The sequence below is a fragment of the Aethalodelphis obliquidens genome, unplaced genomic scaffold (genome assembly GCF_003676395.1).
Source record: "Aethalodelphis obliquidens isolate GAN/ISIS:26980383/991018 unplaced genomic scaffold, ASM367639v1 scaffold7, whole genome shotgun sequence".
In the NCBI taxonomy this organism is placed as follows: Eukaryota; Metazoa; Chordata; class Mammalia; order Artiodactyla; family Delphinidae; genus Aethalodelphis; species Aethalodelphis obliquidens.
The window spans coordinates 55,823,187-55,844,009 of NW_020837951.1; the positions used below are offsets into that span (position 1 = coordinate 55,823,187).

At 34.7% G+C, this 20,823-nt stretch overlaps 1 protein-coding gene across 4 annotated transcripts in view; it reads right to left on the minus strand.

Moving 5' to 3' along the window:
- BRD10 (bromodomain containing 10) overlaps nucleotides 1–20,823 on the minus strand; it is a 104,334-nt gene that overhangs the window by 40,596 nt on the left and 42,915 nt on the right. For 3 of the 4 annotated variants that reach the window (XM_027105841.1, XM_027105840.1, XM_027105839.1), the window contains one exon: nucleotides 8,772–10,189. In XM_027105841.1, coding sequence (XP_026961642.1) covers nucleotides 8,772–10,189 — 1,418 coding nt within the window. Of the gene's footprint in view, nucleotides 1–8,771; nucleotides 10,190–20,406; nucleotides 20,476–20,823 lie in introns of those variants that run through there. The other variant, XM_027105842.1, reaches the window with a different exon arrangement.

The window sequence follows — 20,823 nt, forward strand, 5'->3', positions numbered from 1 at the left end:
TTTGCTATACTACATAACCCCTATTGTTCTTTTCTAAATGTTTTCCTGCATAGATGTGATCTTGCATGAAAACAGTTTTTATTGCAACATTTCATTCAACTCATAAGCGCAATTCCAGTTTACAATGTAATTGTATTTTCTTCTGTATTCCTCTTTCAATCATATCACAGAATTGTAATTTGGGTCATTTCTAACTTTGACTCAATAAAATGCAAGTATACCATACTTGAACTACTGCAAATTTTCAGTGGCTGAGATTCACATGGGTTTTAGTGTTTTGTTCCACTAGGTAACAATTAAATTTAAAAACCTAATGTAGGGACTTCCCTGGTGGTGCAGTGGTTAAGAATACACCTGCCAATGCAGGGGACATGGGTTCGAGCCCTGGTCCACGAAGATCCCACATGCCGCGGAGCAACTAAGCCTGCGAGCCACAACTACTGAAGCCCACGCACCTATAGCCCGTGCTCTGCAAGAAGAGAAGCCATTGCAATGAGAAGCCCGCGCACCACAATGAAGAGTAGCGCCTGCTTGCCGCAACTAGAAAAAGCCCACGTGCAGCAATAAAGACACAACACAGCCAAAAATAAATTAATTTAAAAAAAACTAATGTATATTTCTTATCACTGTTATTTGCTTATGTGCTCACACAGTACCTACACTAGAACTAAACTCATACAAAAACAAGTGGGTGGGTGGCTGCTTTAGCAATATTCAAGGAGAAGTGATTAAATTCTTGGTATCTCTATAATACAGCTAGTTACTGATTTCTAAACTGGATGCAATAGGTACCTCTCAAGGGGACTGATAAATCTGAACACCAAAATGCCTTTCCTCTATATGCTACCTTTACTATTCTTGAAAGTTCATGGGAAAAGATTTAACTGCTTGCTGACCTAAGACAGCCAATTTGAAGGAAATGAAATCCTTCCTCATTCCTATTCCCCACCCCCTCAGCACTCCTCTAACTAGCTTTTTAAAAAATAATTTGATTTTGTATTTATTTCTTTATAAGCACAACAGAGGTCACTCTTGATATTCCCAATTAATTTCACATTGTTGCCACAGAGGCACTAAGGTACTAAATTCTCAGTTAACTCTAACAGTCACTCTGTTTGACTGTAAATTAAGTAAATTAAGCAGCTGAGGTGGTTACTAGGCATCTCCTTTCATCATGTCATTAAGATACTTAAATGTTATTAAGTAACTAGAAGTAGTACTGTGCAGTAGTTTTAAGCTTGAGTTTTGGAACTAAACTACCTGGGTTGGAATATCAGTTCTAACCACCTACTAGCTGCAAGACCTTGAGCAAATTATTTTATTTCCTTGTGAAGTTTCATCATCTCTAAAATAGGGATAACAATATCACCTATGTTGTGAGAATTAAACAAGTTAAAACATGTTAAGAGCTTAGACTACTGCTAGGCACATGGTAAATCACCAATAAATGTTAGCTGTTGTTCTCACGTGCCTTAGCTAAGTTGTGGTAAAGGTTTAAACAAAATGTTTATTATCTTTTAACCTTCTTCAAATTCTTTTATTAACTTAGTCCTTCATTTTAGTTCTTGCTCTTATGTCCTATGTGCTACCACTCGACTTCGTACACATATCAATTAATGTAACACTTATCATACAGTATTATAATTATCTGTTTATATATTTCTCTTCCTTACTAGATTGGAAATTACTGACAACAGAAATCCTATTATTCATTTTGCATGTACAGCATTTAGCACACAAGAGAAATGATCCTTAAATATAAGAATCCTATACTTCATCAGAAATTTTATCAGTTTGGGGATAGAAAAAGGGAGGCAGGTAATTGTTTACAATTCTTAGGGTCAATCTGAGTCCATTTTATAATGAGGAAAACGCTGACAGACAATTTAAATAATTTACACAATTTACCAAAGAGTTTCACAACATGACCTAGGAACGGTAGTAAGGAAAATAACATTTATTGATAGCCTACTATGTGTCAGACACTTAGTAAGGTGATATATAAATTACCTCAGTTAATTCTGAAAACCACCCTCCAAGGTAGGCAACATCCCCATTTTAATAAGGGATAAATGAAGATCAAAAAAGTTACTTAACTTACTTAAGTGTTACACTGTAATAAGTAAGCCCCAGAGCCAGGGACTCTAACACCAAAGTCCAAGCTCTTTCCATTATGTAATTCTAACCTCTCAAAAATCATAGTTACCATCTATCGATTCCTACCGTGTGCCAGGCACCATGCTAGGTGCTATGCATTTGCTTGCTATTCCATTAAACCTTGAAAAAATACAGCAAGGTAGGTATTACCTCATTTTTCACAGAGAAAGAAACAGGCTATAAACAGGTAAATAAATTGATGGAGAACTTACAGCTAATATGCACTGGAGCATATATTTGTACTAGATGGGTCTCACTTCAAAGCTGTGCTCTTTTTATGGTAAAATACTGCATTGTTTTCAGACATTCTACAGGGATGTAATCTGCATCTGATTGATTTCAGAGCATTCCTTTTGATTAGGGTTATAAGATTTGCATATTCACTATTACTTAATACCTTGAGACTATGTCCTCCACAAAACAATTTGAATACAAATTTTCCTGTATTCTTCAATAAAAATCAACTGTTACTTTTTATTAAATATTACTTTTAAAATGGAGCATGGGATACTGTAAAACCACACAGCCTTTGTTTTATAACCTGCTTTTGCTCCAGGGCCAGATAATACAAAGGGCAAGTTACATACTGCCCCCTAGTGGGCTTCCATTCCTCTACCACTTACTTGATCATACCCACAGCTTTTACCTCCACTGCCCTAAGTCACCTAGTCCCATAAAATATAACTGTCAGAAGTCAATTTAAAACATACAAAGAATTTCAACACAATTCCTGAGCCTAAAACACAAACATGGGCAAAAAGTGAGTGTCAACATGTACCTAGAAATGGATAAGGAAACTAAATATGGCCTAGTAATTGATACAAGCACAGCCTAATGAAGCTTTTTAAAATTACGCTTAGATCAGCTCTAGAAGGAAGCCCAACTTGAGAGAAAAATATAACTAAAAATATATTTCACACTATAACTTAGGCATAAAATTGTAGTATTCTAGAACATGGAGATACACTTACCAGAAAAATTAAGGTGACTATCATTCCCAATCCAACTCTTTCCTTAGTCTCTTATTCTTCATCTTTACCTTCACCTGGTTTTCCTGCCTGTATTCACTCCTTGGCTCCTTGGACTATTCAGGCTTCCACTTCAATACTCCTTGATTCGGCCTTCCCATGTTTAAAAATTATTCTAACACATACACTACTCTCTCAGTACTTTCATTTTAGGAATATTAATGTGAATGGATACTAAGACATTAATCACTGTTAAAAGTAAAAACCCAAGAGCATTTGTATTATAAGTGATTCTGGCAAGTGCCTAGCTAGACGGTGAAGTCACAGAAACAGTCTAAATATGGCTTTAATTTACTAAGTGTCCATATCTTGGCTAATATGTTTCTGGAATGTTCTAAGTAAGCCATTGACTTTAATAAAACAGCTGATTTTCCTTCTATTCTCCTTGCCTATGAGCAAATTTCTCATCATACTGGCATTTTTTTAACACTATAAAATAATTCGGTAACTCCTGAATACCTATTTCTTTTTTTCCCCTTTAACTCAGAATACTGAATTAGTTGTCAAATTCTGCTATTTACTGCAACATCTCTCTCAAAATGTTATTTTCTTCTGTCAGTGTGATAGAACAGTTATATAATCATTCCTTATCTGGATTTAGAATTTCCTCTTCCTGGAGTTATCTTCTATCCCTTCATTTTTATAAACACTGCCAGTTTCTTTTTATAGCTCTTTAATGGCATCCTAATTACCCTGCAACATTCCTTCTCCTAATCCTGCCATTCACTTACTAGCTGTGTGACCTTGGATACGTTAATAAACCTCTCTGTGCCTCAGTTTTTAAAAATCTATAAAATCTATATAATGGGGGGAATAGTAGCATCTACTTATGAGTTTTTATGAGGATTAAATGAGACAATATATATAAAGGCTTAGAATAGTGCCTGGCATGCAGTAATCATCATACGAGTATTAGGTTTTTGGAGGGGTGGGGGAAGTAGAAGGCATTAAAATAAAAGAACATGGAGTATAGTCGATTCTTTCAGTCTTGTACCTTGGCATCTTGAGTTGGTCCTCTAAGAATTTTTCCCATAAAGACAAACATAGTTAGGTTCTATAGTAATATTAACACAGAATTACACAACTGTTTCACAGATAAGGGCCTGGATATAATCAAATATTGTAGATTACATTACTTTCTCAGTCATTCCCTATAAAGCAGCTCATTACTTTCACACATTTGATATATTTTATTTCAAGCTCATTTCCCTGCACTGTATTCCTGATTCAATTACCTAAAATAGCACCACATATCCAGAAAGATATCACCTCAAAATGCCATATTTCCATCATTCAAACACCTTTTAAACCCTCAACTTTTCAACTTTTTCCTTAAGTTTTTCTCTAATTATGCTTATTTTTTCACTGACACTTGGCTTAATTACGCCTCCATGGCTGTGCTCACATTATTAACCATTTTTCATCTACCCAATCCCCATTATTCTTCAAAGTCCTTCATCTTCTATTAAATCTTACTATAGCACACATGGATTTAGCCTCTCTTTGACCTTTGTATGGTCTTTACCATATACTTAACAATTATTAAATGAGGCTATTTACTATTTTTGAACCTTAGTTTCTTCACCTATAAGAAACTAACACCACTTGTCTTATTTATTTTAATTGGTTTAGAGGAGCTCACACAAAATGATTTGGTTGAAAATAACGACCATGTAAGGAGGGAAAACCCCTCCAAACCAAACTGGTTGAAATAAATAACTTAAAATACCACAAGCTTTTTTGTAATAATTAATGTATCTTGAATCATTTTTGTTTGTTTTTTTCAGGTTTTATAAAAAGTCCTCTCATTTTAAGATTTCTCACTCATTTCACTCAACTCTACCTGCTCTACACAATCTATAATAGTGCATTACCAAAAACAACCAAAATGTCCAGTAAGGAGGTTGGTTAAATGGACTACACAATACACATAACAGAATCCTACACAGCCATTTAAAATGATGCTATAGAGATCTATTTATTGCACAAAGATGTTCATGGTATACTGTCATGTGGGAAAAAAGCAGATTGTAAAATGGTATGTATAGTATAATCCTATTAAAAAATATAAATGCATTAAAAGAATGTGAAAGATACATATTAAGGGATAAATCTTAGTTATACCTGGGAGAACCGCATTATGTGTGTTCATTTATTCATTCAATAGATTCTTACACAATGAGTTAGTCACTGTGCTAAGTGCTAGGGATGCAAAACCAGAAATAATCCTTCTGTCCTCAAAAATGTTATAGAACAGAGAGAGACAATCATCAAAACTACCTAGAAATTCAACTATTAAGAATAAATTTTATAAATATTATGAAGGAGAAGTATCTAGTGCTATAAGTATGCATATTTGGGAAAATGCCAATGTTTTTCTATTCTACAATGCTTCCAAGAGTAAGGAGCAGGCTTAAATAAATGAAAATAAATTCAAAATTTACAAAGCAGGAAGAAGAGTCCAATTCTGAAAAACAGATTAAAATGCTTATGGATTGCAAAAGTGCCTCACAGCACACTAAAATTATCAAATCATTTTCAACCAATTTATCTTTGTGCCTTCTACTAAAAATCATCTGCCATCACAATAAGCTTTACTAAATCTGGAGATTCCACCAAAATTTAGGGCCTGTGTAATCAACATAAATTGGACCAGGTTAACAACGTAAATCTCGATTAACTACATTTAGTCCACCCTAAGTAAAGGTTCATAAATCAGCCAAGGGTGACACAGCTTTATCCCAAAGCACATTCTACAGAATACTATTCCTTGAAAAAAGCTCTGTATTCAAGTAAACTTGAAAAATACTGGGTTAAACAAAACTAAACAGTTTTCTTCAAGATTTTCTGAAGTCCTTAATATACTGGCCCAGAATCACTTATGTACAATTCTACAGTCCAAAAGGTTCTGAAAACTGAAGTTTTAAAAATAATTTATATGATAGCAAAACGTGACATAAACTGTTATGAGGTTCTTTGTAGTCTTCATCTCATTTAGTTTGTCTATTTCATATTTTTCTGTAGAAATTATACACCTGATTACACGGGCTGCCCTAAGCTCCACTGGGGATGTTATTTAATAAACATTATATATATCATAATACCCTTCTAAAATCTGAAGATTTCTGAATTCCAAAACACATCTGGTACAAGAGTTTTGTAAGATGCACTGTGGACCTGTACTAATGCACAATGTGAATCTGTAAGAGGAATATTTCCCAAACCTGTGACCATGAAGCTCACTTTTAAAAGGAGTAAGAAAGGAAACACTGGATTAGGGTATGCCCCTAACTATAAAAGGCCACAATGTCATATACCTAATAAAAAAACCTCAGGGCAAAGCCTCAGATAGACAAGTGTACAGAAAGACGTAAAACAGATGTTTTGTTGTTGTTATATCATTTTACGTAGTACTGTTATGCCAGTAAGAAGTTTAGTGAAGAAACTAAAGAATTGGCCTATGCTTACTCAGTACTAACAAGGGAGAAGGAAACTGTATTAGCCAGATCCTAGTATTTGTGCCACTGAAAACTGACTTTCCAAAATTTGCCCTGAAGATAAAATGAGAAAGTGTATAGGCGAGTGCCATTATTTTCTTCTACTTCATTCCTATAAGCCTTCTCTTCCCAACAAACAGCCTCAGAGAGCGTGAACCGTACTCACTGAATTTGCTTCTGAGTTTTATTCACCCACTTGTCTAGAACTAGACATGCAACTCCCACAAATTTTTTCTCTGATCTACAAACACTCTGAACTTCCATTTTAAAAATGAAGCAACACTTTATTTGCTTACAATACAAACTCCTTTTAATTCAATCCTTAGGAGTTAATATTTTTATTCTGCTACTGGTATAATCTGTATAGGAGCTACATCAATATCTATTTTATTTTATAAATCATCATAAGCCATAATTACTTTTCAACACATGAATAGTAGGTCATAAATGAACACTTAAAAGCTTTTAGGTGATAATGGTATTAATAAAACAATACTACATGCTTTGGAATTGAAAACAGTTTTTAAATTTTAAAATATTATTTAATATATTAGAGGCTAACATTTCAAAGAGAACTTGCCAAATCAGTAAAACTAAATTTATATAGCCTAATGGATTGCTTATAAAATTTAAAGGATTTATTGTTGAGAGTCACTTTAAAAAAACTGTAGCTTTTTATCATCTGGGTCAATGTGGACCACTTTGCAATTTTTAGTTCAACAAATTAAGTTTTTTTTTTTTTGCAGTATGCGGGCCGCTCACTGTTGTGGCCTCTCCTGTTGCGGAGCACAGGCTCCGGACGCGCAGGCTCAGCGGCCATGGTTCATGGGCCTAGTCGATCTGCGGCATGTGGGATCTTCCCAGACCGGCACACGGACCCGTGTCCCCTGCATCAGCAGGTGGACTCTCAACCACTGCGCCACCAGGGAAGTCGAAGCCTGTTCTTGATGGTAAAATTTGTACTACTTCTTTATCAATTATATATTACATATGCATTTTAAAATACATTTAACTGTATTTAATGATTTAAATAACTAAAGTATAAAAGCAACTATATCAGCTAAACAAAGTTCACTCCCTCATCTCCCAACTCATCAAATTACTGTCTAATCTTCATTACCTTTGTTACTGAGGGAAGGAATAAAAAACTGAAATCCATAAATAATGACAATAAATCACAACTCATTTTAGTAAACTATTCAAGTTTTTCCCAATCCAACAACTTTTTATTAGTGTTAATAAATGAAGTTGATCATGTGCTTTTATCTCATCTATGCTCTTAGTAACTGAGACATAAATTGATTAAATGGCAAACAACAGGAAAAGCAAAAGCACCTGAGTAATTATAAAAAGAGAGCAAACAACCACTGAAGAATTTATTCATCGGATTTTTTGTTGTTATTGTTCAAACAGGCTTGTGGCAAATATAGTGAGTACTTAAATCTGGTGTAAGGCAAACTTACAAATCCTGTAAAAAAAAAAAGCTTCATATCTTATTAGTTGATGTAATTTTTCCCTTATAGTTCACATTTTTTTCTGGATATGAAAATATATACTAAAATAATTTTTCAGGAAGTTGAAAAATATATAATGTGGGAAAAAACTAAGACCCAGAAAAATAATCTAACTTGCCTTGGTTTAAGAAGCTAGTTGCTATACACTTTAGCTCTGGGAATGATACCTCTTGATATCAGTGCTTCTTCCATTGCACTGTACTGCCCTTAGCCTGGGGAAAAAAACACTTCTTAAAAATGATGGGAAGCATCACTTATGGAGAAATTGGTCCAGAGAATGTAAAAACATAATGCCCAAAGATTCTCAACTGAGAATTAAATTCAAATGTATTACATCAGTATTTTGTTGTTGTTAGTATTATATATAAAACCTCTTCTGCTCTGGGTTTTAATTATGGGGACTAATATAAAACTTGACCTTTAAACATACATACATACATACACACACACACACACACACACACACACACACACGTTATTTCATTTTGTCAGTCAGAGCCTTCCATGATGCCTAATTGAAAGCACTACTTGATATATGCTAAAATGTAATTCTCACCCATTTTGTGTTAGCTTACCAGATTTGTGCTTCTTGTGTTTTGCTTTCTTTTTGATGATCAATAACTTATTCTGGATCTCAGGTTTGTAAGACTTGAATGCAAGGGAATGAAGACCTTCGCGCTTTCTTTGTAAGTTTTCATTCAAAACATCTTTCAATTTCTTTTTTTTCTTTTTCTTCTTTTTTGCCCTCATTTTAGTTACTTTGAGTTTCTTGTGGCTCTGCAGTGACTGTTCTAATAGAATATCCCTTACAACTTTGTGGCAGTTAATTTCTGGATGATCACTGTGACTTCCATTTACATGTATTTGGCAAGATTTCAGAGCATTTTCTTTGAATGGACTGGGTTCAGGCTTTACTCTGGAAGCTTCACCATATTTTTCCTGATTTTCTATAAACCTTATTTCACCTGGACTGAGAGGCTCTCCAAAGCCAGTAACTTCCCCTGGGCTCCCTGGTTTCTCTAAATTTTCTTTACAGCAATCAGTTATTTTCATTTCACAGGGCCTACGAATTCTAATTTCACAGTTGGATTTCACTTCCATTTCAACAGAAATGTCATGATTATCCAAGTTCATTTTAGCAGGGCAGCAAGTTGGATCAAAACTAATTTCCTGCTCTTTCCTGAAGGCAGAGGGCAGGCCTTCTCTACCACACCTATGTTCTCCATTACTTGCACTAACATAGTCACACTTCAATTTCTCCAGTTTAATCCGAGGTACTCTTTGTATTTTAATGGGTGGAACTGGAAATTCTGGGGCTTGAAAAGGTCTCTGTTTATAAATCCGTACATCTGCACCACAGAACTGTGGGAAATGTACATAAGCATTCTCCAAATAATCGTAACCAAGGATAACTTCCCTGCATTCATGAATAGGCTGTCCAAGTACAGCATCTTGAACTTCCTTCTGTGTTTCATACACAAAGTCACAAAGACCCTTAAGTAACCACACTTTTTGGTAGAAAGGTAGTTCATGAAAAAGTTTTTCTTCCAATGGATTAACTTCTCCAAGAACTTTAAAAAACTGAGGACACAACCCAAGTTTTTCAGCACAGTTATTGGGATTTTCTGTCTGCCCTACAGCCGTGTACCACTGCTGTACTTTCTGTCTCAGTGCTGCTTCCCAGGTTCTATAAGGCAAAGTAGGTCTTCGATGTAAGGTAGGTCTGCGATGGGGAGGACTTAATAGAGAAGTCATTATTTTAGATAGAAAAGCGTTACACTGAGGCATCAGAAGACAGCGTTCCAATTCGTAAAAGACTATTTCTGGCAAATTTAGAATTTGCTGGGCTAAACAAAGGAAATGCCCGATTGCTGGAATTTCCCACATGGTCTCCATACAAGTTGGAGCTGCTTGAGCTAGAAGTTTTCTTTCCCATTCTTCTACTTCCTTTTGACTAGCTTCTTCTGCTTCTTTTCTTTCCTGCTCCCGAAGCCTAAAGAAAATTTAACAAATTATATTATTATTACTTAAAGTAGAGAATACCATAAAATACTAAATTTTAAGTATGTCATATTTATCTTCAGTCAACAAGGCAATTGGCTGTTCTAGTTTTCACTATCAGTACAAAGTGTCCCATCAGATGTACTATTGTGATTTTTTTTTTCAGATGAAGAAATACACATATAACTTGATCCTGAGTTTTACTGATGGAGGATTATCACTAACATTGCTACTCAAGGCAAAACTGTTCAACTCACAATGTGCATCAACTTCAAAATAAATGAAAAACATTTTTAAAATGTTTACTACACAAAAGCACAGTTTAGTGCTTTCTAGAAGTAATATGATGTCATGTAAGAGCTGTAAACATGTTTACATCCTTTGACCTGATAATTCCATTCCTAAAAAGTTATTCTAAGAAGATAATTCAATAGAAGCAAAAAGTTACGTGTTTGTCAGTGTTAACTGGAGTTCTGTATAAGGAAAATAAAAATATAAAGAAGTTGTATTACATAACTGGGAAATAAGCTGGATATATTATATAGCCTTAAAATTAAAATTATGAATATTATGCATAAACACAAAAAACATCAGAACACAATATAGTACTTAACAAACAATAGCAATAATGAAAATATGCAAATACTGAACAAGGAGATGACAGTATTCCAAAAATACGTGAATCCTATGTTGATGAGATTATAAGTGCTTTCTTCCCCTTAAAAAGTTCTTTACGGGCACTGCTTTAAATTTTCTTAATTAAAAAAATTAAATTAGATAAAAAGAAGTCTCCGTGATCTTGCATTAGGCAAAGTGTTTTTATATATGGCACCAAAAGCACAGCAACAAAAGAAAAAATAAAGTGGTCACTATCAAAACTAAAAACGTTTGTGCTTTTAAAGGACATCATCAAGTGAAAAGACAACCATGGAATGGGAGAACATTTTTGCAAATCACATATCTAATGAGAGATCTGTATCTAGAAAATAAAAGAACACTTATAACTCAATAATAAAAGGATAAAATAACCGAACTAAAAATGGACAAAGTAAATATTTCTCCAAAGAAGACGTACAAATGAATAATAAGCCGATGAAAAGATGCTCAACATCATTATCCGTTAGAGAAATGTAAATCAAAACCACAGTACAATACCAATACATGAATTGGTATCTCTCTTAAGATAATGATCTTGAGATGATTATTGTAAGAGAGATACTAACAGCTATTGGTAAAACTATGGAGAAACTGGAAACTTCATACACTATAAAGGATATAGCTACTTTCAAAGGCAGTCTAGCAGGTCCTCAGAAGGTTAAACATATGACCCAGCAAACCTACTCCTAGGTATATGTCCAAGAGAAATGAAAATATATGTCCACACAAAAACTTGTATATTAATGTTCATAGTAGCATTACTCATAATAGTCAAAGAGTAAAACTACCAAATGTATTTGGTATTTGTATATCCATCAACTGCTGAATGGATAAATAGAAAGAAATCATAAAGATCAGATCAGAAATAAATGAAAAAGAGATTAAGGAAATGATAGCAAAGATCAATAAAACTAAAAGCTGGTTCTTTGAGAAGATAAACAAAATTGATAAACCAATTTATCAATTAGTTTTGGGAGAAACCAAAAGGGAAAAGACTCAAATCAATAAAATTAGAAATGAAAAAGGAGAAGTAACAACTGACACTGCAGAAATACAAAGGATCATGAGAGATTATTACAAGCAACCATATGCCAATAAAATGGACAACCTGGAAAAAATGGACAAATTCTTAGAAATGCACAACCTTCAGAGACAGAACCAGGAAGAAAAGAAAATATGAACAGACCAATCACAAGCACTGAAATTGAAACTGTGATTAAAAATCTTCCAACAAACAAAAGCCCAGGACCAGATGGCTTCACAGGTGAATTCTATCAAACATTTCGAGAAGAGCTAACACCTATCCTTCTCAAACTCTTCCAAAATATAGCAGAGAGGGGAACACTCCCAAACTCATTCTACGAGGCCACCATCACCCTGATACCAAAACCAGACAAAGATGTCACAAAGGAAGAAAACTATAGGCCAATATCACTGATGAACAGATGCAAAAATCCTCAACAAAATATTAGCAAACAGAATCCAACAGCACATTAAAAGGATCATACACCATGATCAAGTGGGGTTTATCCCAGGAATGCAAAGATTCTTCAATATATGCAAATCAATCAATGTGATACACCATATTAACAAATTGAAGAAGAAAAACCATATGATCATCTCAATAGATGCAGAGAAAGCTTTCAACAAAATTCAACACCCATTTATGATAAAAACCCTCCAGAAAGTAGGCACAGAAGGAACTTTCCTCAACATAATAAAGGCCATATATGACAAACCCACAGCCAACATCCTCCTCAATGGTAAAAAACTGAAACCATTTCTACTAAGATCAGGAACAAGACAAGGTTGCCCACTCTCACCACTCTTATTCAACATAGTTTTGGAAGTTTTAGCCACAGCTAAAGAAGAAAAAGAAATAAAAGGAATCCAAATCGGAAAGGAAGAAGTAAAGCTGTCACTGCTTGCAGGTGACATGATACTATACATAGAGAATCCTAAAGATGCTACCAGAAAACTACTAGAGCTAATCAATGAATTTGGTAAAGTACTAGGATACAAAATTAATGCACAGAAATCTCTGGCATTCCTATACACTAATGATGAAAAATCTGAAAGTGTAATTAAGAAAACACTCCCATTTACCAGTGCAACAAAAAGAATAAAATACCTAGGAATAAACCTACCTAAGGAGACAAAAGACCTGTATGCAGAAAATTATAAGACACTGATCAAAGAAATTAAAGACCATACAAACAGATGGAGAGATATACCATGTTCTTGGATTGGAAGAATCAACATTGTGAAAATGACTATACTACCCAAAGCAATCTACAGATTAAATGCAATCCCTATCAAACTACCAATGGCATTTTTCACAGAACTAGAACAAAAAATTTCACAATTTGTATGGAAACACAAAAGACCCCAAATAGCCAAAGCAATCTTGAGAAAGAAAAATGGGCCTGGAGGAATCAGGCTCCCTGACTTCAGGCTATACTACAAAGCTACAGTAATCAAGACAGTATGGTACAGGCACAAAAACAGAAATATAGATCAAAGGAACAGGATAGAAAGCCCAGAGAGAAACCCATGCATATATGGTCACCTCATCTTTGATAAAGGAGGCAAGAATATACAATGGAGAAAAGACAGCCTCTTCAATAAGTGGTGCTGGGGAAACTGGACAGCTACATGTAAAAGAATAAAATTAGAACACTCCCTAACACCATACACAAAAATGAACTCAAAATGGATTAAAGACCTATATGTAAGGCCAGAAACTCTCAAACTCTTAGAGGAAAACATAGGCAGAACACTCTATGACATAAATCACAGCAAGATCCTTTCTGACCCACCTCCTAGAGAAATGGAAATAAAAACAAGAAACAAATGGGACCTAATGAAACTTAAAAGTTTTTGCACAGCAAAGGAAACCATAAACAAGACCAAAAGACAACCCTCAGAATGGGAGAAAATATTTGCCAATGAAGCAACTGACAAAGTATTAATCTCCCAAACTTACAAGCAGCTCATGCAGCTCAATATCAAAAAAACAAACAACCCAATCTAATAATGGGCAGAAAACCTAAATAGACATTTCTCCAAAGAAGATATACAGATTGCCAACAAACACATGAAAGCATGCTCAACATCATTAATCATTAGAGTAATGCAAATCAAAACTACAATGAGGTATCATCTCACACCAGTCAGAATGGCCATCATCAAAAATTCTACAAACAATAAATGCTGGACAGGGTGTGGAGAAAAGGGAACCCTCTTGCACTGTTGGTGGGAATGGAAATTGATACAGCCACTATGGAGAACAATATGGAGGTTCCTTAAGAAACTAAAAATAGAACTACCATATGACTCAGCAATCCCACTACTGGGCATATACCCTAAGAAAACCAGAATTCAAAAAGAGTCATGTATCACAATGTTCATTGCAGCTCTACTTACAATAGCCAGGACATGGAAGCAACCTAAGTGTCCATCCACAGATGAATGGATAAGAAGATGTGGCACATATATACAATGGAATATTACTCAGCCATAAAAAAAAACGAAATTGAGTTATTTGTAGTGAGGTGGTTGGACCTAGAGTCTGTCATACAGAGTGAAGTAAGTCAGAAAGAGAAAAACAACTACTGCATGCTAACACATACATATGGAATCTGAAAAAATAAAAAAGGTCATGAAGAACCTAAGGGCAAGACGGGAATAAAGACACAGACTTACTAGAGAATGCACTTGAGGATACGGGGAGTGGGAAGGGTAAGCTGGGACGAAGTGAGAGAGTGGCATGGACATATATACACTACCAAATGTAAAATAGATAGCTAGTGGGAAGCAGCCGCATAAGCACAGGGAGATCAGCTCGGTGCTCTGTGACCACCTGGAGGGGTGGGATAGGGAGGGAGATGCAAGAGGGAAGAGATATGGGGACATATGGATATGTATAAATGATTCACTTTGTTATACAGCAGAAACTAACACACCACTGTAAAGCAATTATACTCCAATAAAGATGTTTAAAGAAAAAAAAGCATTTGACAAACTACCAAAAAAAAAAAAAAAGAAAGTGGTATATCTGTACAATGGAGTATTATTTGGCAATTAAAAAAAATGAAGTGCTTATACATGTTACAACATGGATGAACCTTGAAACATGATACTAAGTAAAAAAAGTCACCCATAAGACCACATATTATATAATACCATTTACATAAAATGTCCAGAAATGAATAGAGATGGAAAGTAGATTAGAGGTTTCCAAGGACTGGGGAGGTGGGGGAAATGGGAAGTGACTTCACAGTCTTTTTTTTTTTTTTTTTTAAGGCTGCGCTGGATCTTAGTTTTGGCATATGAACTCTTAGTTGCAGCACGTGGAATCTAGTTCCCTGACCAGGGATCAAACCCAGGCCCTCTGCTTTGGGAGCATGGAGTCTTAATCACTGGACCACCAGGCAAGTCCCATTAGTCTTTATTTTTGGTGTGATGAAACGTTCTAAAATTGACTGCAGTGATGGTTGCACAACTCTGTGAATGTACTAAAAACAGCTGGATTTTATATTTAAATAGGTAAACTCTATGGTATGTGAATTATATTTCAATAAAGCTGTATTTAAAGAAATAAAAGCATATAAGGTTTGGGGAGAGAAATTAAAATGCACCAACAAGGGGAAGAAAATATAATAACTTCTTTCTCTTGAATTTTCAAGAGTGAGAGCTCTTACTCTAGAAAAGATGTATAAAAACATAAAGATGTGACTAATTCATGGACTCTGAATGAAAGTCGAGGCACAGTGTCTGACACTGGCTATTTTTCTGTACTATCATATTGTAATCTGTTAAAACAAATACATAGTAAGAATACTATTTTAGCAATATCAGGACTTTCATTTTATAGAAGAAACTTACTTTTATATTTCTGGCTAAGAGGTCACACTATAACTACCTTATTATTACAGATACAACAAATTAATCAAGTAGTTCTGGTTCATTAAAAAAGCTAATGAAGAAACTATCATTTGTGATTTGGCATTTATGTATATTAATTACATTTAAATATCTAAACAGTACTAGAGATTTTTGGTAAAATTCATTTTTTTTTTCAAAAGTGCTTATAGTTTTGGGGAGTTTTAGCTTTTTGCTGAATGGGGGTGGTTGTGGGATGATAGAATCTGGCTTCCCCAGCACAAAGCTGGGACTCCAAAAGCCCACAAAATTAGCAGAAGGGTATACTAGCAACAACAGTCCCTTCTCCTGGCCCCAACTAAGGGACTGAAAGGAAAACTGTCTTCACAATAGGAGTGTTGGATGGAGAAAAAATAAAATCTCTTTAAAGAATTTGTAACTGTAAGCTGACTCATGTGGATTTACTGACCACATTCACATTTCCTGGGTGCTCAAAAAGTTTAACATGGTCTCATGTCAAAATTGTTGTCAGGTACTTGAACAGAAAAAAATCAGTTCTTTGAGGCAATGAACCTTATAACTAGATCTTAAGGAACTCCCACACTGATTCAGTAACAAGAAATGAGTTCACAGTCAAAAAAACCCCAAAATATAAAAGGAAATAAGTTACTGTTGAGGGATAGGAAAAAAAGTACGACCCCCCCAAAATCTACAGACATAGGTAATTTAGGAGGTGCAAAATATGTCTAGTGAAAAGAAACTGAAAACAAGGGCAAAGAAAAAGATTATTTTAAAATGCAAAGCAGTTTTGAAAAAGAACTAAAGAAAACTTCTAAATATGAAAAATACAGAAATTAAAAGAAAAAAAAGATTTACAGTTATCTCAACAGAAATAATGGAAGCCAGCAGACAATGGAATATCTTTAATGTACTTAAAAAAAAAAAAACTATCGGGACTTCCCTGGTGGTGCAGTGGTTAGGAATCTGCCTGCCAATGCAGGGGACGTAGGTTCGAGTCCTGTTCCGGGAAGATCACACATGTCGCGGACCAACTAAGCCTGTGCACCACAACTACTGAGCCCGCATGCCACAACTACTAAAGCCCGCGTGCCTAGAGCCCGTTCTCCACAACAAAGACAAGCTACTGTAGTGAGAAGCCCACACACCACAACGAAGAGTAGCCTCCTCTTGCCACAACTAGAGAAAGCCCATCTGCAGAAATGAATACTCAATGCAGCCAAATATTAATTAATTAATTAATTATTAAAAATACTATCAATGTAAATATCCATTCGCAGCAAAAATATCTTTCAAAAATGAAGACAAACATAAAGATATTTTCAAACAAAAACTCCATATTTGTGATGAACAGAACCTCATCCAAAGGAAATGCTAAAGGATTTACTTCAAATGGAATAAAGGTCAATGATCCTTAACTGATGATCAGAGATGGGAAAAGAGCAAAAAAGTGGTAATACATAGCTGTATCTATATAGACAGGGCATAAAATAATGATAAAAATGTTTTGTGGAGTTTAAAAAGAAGACAAGATAGAATTAAAATACATTACAAGAATAACAAATAAGCTGGGTGAGAAATGATTACAGTTAAAAGTGTTCCAAGGTCCTTGTATTAATCAGGAAAATGGTAAAAATATTGATTAGGCTTTAATAAGTTAATTATGCATATGAAAGTTTCTAGGGTAGGTACTAAAATAACAGACTTTAAACATGCAAATGAGTAGAGATGGAAATATGGAAGGAAAATATATAATAATTAAAAGTGGTGGGGTGTATGTAACTAAAGCAGTACTTTGAGGGACATTTATAGTTAAGAATGTATATTTAGAAAAGAAGGAAAGTTGAAAATCAAACATACGTGTTCATTAAAAGAAAAAAAACTAGAAAAGAACAGCAAATCAAAGCCCCAAAGCTGAAAGAAGGAAATAAAGAGCAGAAATCAATGAAATATAAAACAAATATACAATAGAAAAATCATTAAATTCGAAAGTTGGTTCTTTGGAAACATTATTAAAATTAATAAACCCTTGGCAATACTGATGAAGAAAACAAACATACACATACACAAAACCAATACCAGAAATGAAAATGGGCACATCCTGTAGATTCTACAGATACAGATGATATAAAGATATTATAAGAAACTTTATGCCAAGAGACAATTTAAATGAAACAGGTAAGTTTTTTGAAAAACACAAACTAACAAAAGTGACACAAGAAGAACAAAGATCTGAATAATCCTGTTATCTATTAAAGAAACTACACACTTCAAAATCTTTCCCACATATGGGACTTCCCTGGTGGTCCAGTGGTTAAGACTCTGAGCTTCCACTGCAGGGGGCACGGGTTTGATCCCTGGGCAGAGAACTAAGATTCCGCATGCCATGCAGTGTGGCAACCCCCCGCCCAAAAAAACCCCCAAAATAACCAAAAGAAAAAAAACTTCCCTACATAGAAAAATCGGGGTCCTAAAGCCTTCACAAGAATTCATCTCGAAAATTTCAGTTAATGAAACAAAGTATAAAACAGGCATGTTAAAGAAGTAAAAGAGGGAGGACAGATTAAAGTCTAACAAACACCCAGTTGGAGCTCCAGAAATAAGAATACAGAAGAGGGGTAGGGGAGTGGTGATGATGGCAATATTTGAAGAGATAATGGCTGAGAATTTCCTAGAAATGATAAAGGACACAAATCCCCAATTCAAAAAGCCCAAGAAAGTAAATTAAGAGAACCACACTTGGGCATATCATAATAAAATAATAAAACATCAAAGACAAAAAAAAATCTTACAAGCAGTCAGGGGGGAAAATGACAGCTTACATATACAACAATCACAAAAAGATTGAGAGATTTCTCAATAGCAACAAAATAAACCAGAAACAACTATCATTCACGGATGAGGATAAATTAAAGTCATTTTCATTTAGACAAAAAGCAGAACTCATTCTAAGTAAAGTAAAAACTTCTAAAGTGTCTTCTGCTTCCACCTGAAGTAACAAGGAATCACATTTACTCTCCTACCTGAACCAACCATAAAAATCCTGACAAAATAGATAAAACAATGGTCTGTAAGAATCTAAACATCAAGCAAAGGACAGTGATCTCAGAGAGACGGGAAACAGAGAAGATGAGCCCAACAACTGTTGCAGTTACTGCTTTGAGAGAATTTTCAGGCCATGATGCAGGAGGGGGAACCCAGGTAGAGCCTAGCAGACTCCCTGAGTTGAGAAGAAGTCAAGAATCCAGAGACACCAAGGCAGCTAAAGTCTATAGGACATAATACTAAAGAAGAGAGAGCTGCATAAAGTGAGAACAGCGAAGATGTACAGAGTCCCCCTCAAATATTCAGAGCACTGACTAGTGTATGCATGTAAGGAAACAACCCAAAACTAGGTGGGGGAAAACATCCAAAAGATTAGAAAATATAATGTCTATTCCCACAAGCCACACTGGAAAAACTCATAATTCATGGGATGTTGGATAGAATACTCAGAAAGGTCTTGCATTGGTAGTAGAGAATAATTAGCTCTAGACTGAGCACTGTTCTGGACCCAAGTAACAAATCATAAAAGACCCAAAATGACCAAACTGTTTCCAAGTAATTAACTGCATTCCAGAAAAAAAGCTCTAGGAGATTCACAGAAATATAAAAATATCCGGCACCCACCAAGATAAAACTCACAATGTTTGGCATCCAAACCAAAATACTAGGCATACAACAAAGCAGAAACACATGGTCCATAATGAGAAGATAAAAATCAATCACTCAAAACTGACCCAGAAATGAAACAAATGTTAGGATTAGCAAATAAGGCCATTAGAGTAGTTATTGAAACTGTAATATATATGGTCAAAAAGTTAAGTAGAGACATGGGAGATATAAAATAGACCCAAATTGAACTTTTAGAGATGAAAACTACAATGTCTGAGATGAAAATATACTGAATGGGACTAATGGCAAATTAGACACAGCAGAAGAAAAGATTGGTGAACTTGGAGACAGTAATAGAAACTATCCAAATTTCAAGATACAGAGAAAATACTTCTGTAGTATATACTTCAGGAAAACAATGATCACAGAAAGAAGTTCTAAGATGAAAGAATTGAAGAACAAATCAACTGTGAATCATGTGGGTAAATAAACATTATACTACAAAAAACAGTAACAATAATGTTTAGTTCGGCGAGTAAAAAATGAGATAGAGCTAAATTATTCATCAATCATATATAAGACAGATGAGGCAGAAAAGATCAAAATTAACAAGAGAAATAGAGCATATAACTTCCAAGTGAGTGGAAACAGTTTTAAGTGAAATAAATCTCATCTTCCAAAGATGGATGTCAACAGATAATGCCAAACTGAAAAATCAGGAACTAGCAATCAGCATGTATTTAGAAATGTGTAAATAATTACTAGAAAAAAATGGCTAAAAAGTTAAAGGTAGATGTTTCTGAGTCATGAAATAGAAGATGAGTTGAAGTAAGGCTGTTGTCTTTAATTAGAAGCCTTAATAGTACTATGTAACTTTTAAACTATACAGCCAATGAAATAAAAAAAAATTCTTCAATCAACTTTTCAAAAAGAATATTAGCCAGGAGATATTAAAGAGCCAATACCAAAAAGATTTATGGATATTATATTTCTTACCTGTTAGATTTATGGATATTGTTTACCATGAAATTGAGTTTCTCTGCACTTTATATATACTGAGAAGGGTAATCATTTCTTCAATATTCTGTTGTTAACTAAAGAAAAGGTTTTCAAGTTATTTCTCATGAAATGTAACTCAGAGCTTGTTTAAAAGTTTGGTATAGAAAACTATCTGTTAGAATACCAACCAACAAAAAGTGCATTCATTTAGTATGCTTGGCACAGAAACTGATTTTGGTCAACCCTGTCACAATCAATCATGCTCTGTTTCTGTAGAGGTGAAAGAGTAACAACTAGTGCTCAGGGAAGAAAATGAAAGGAGACGTTGGAGCAGACCAAGACACTTTTATGGACTTGGTTTTGACTAAAACAGTGCTAGCAACCTTTGGCCAATAAAGGCTAGAGATACGGCAA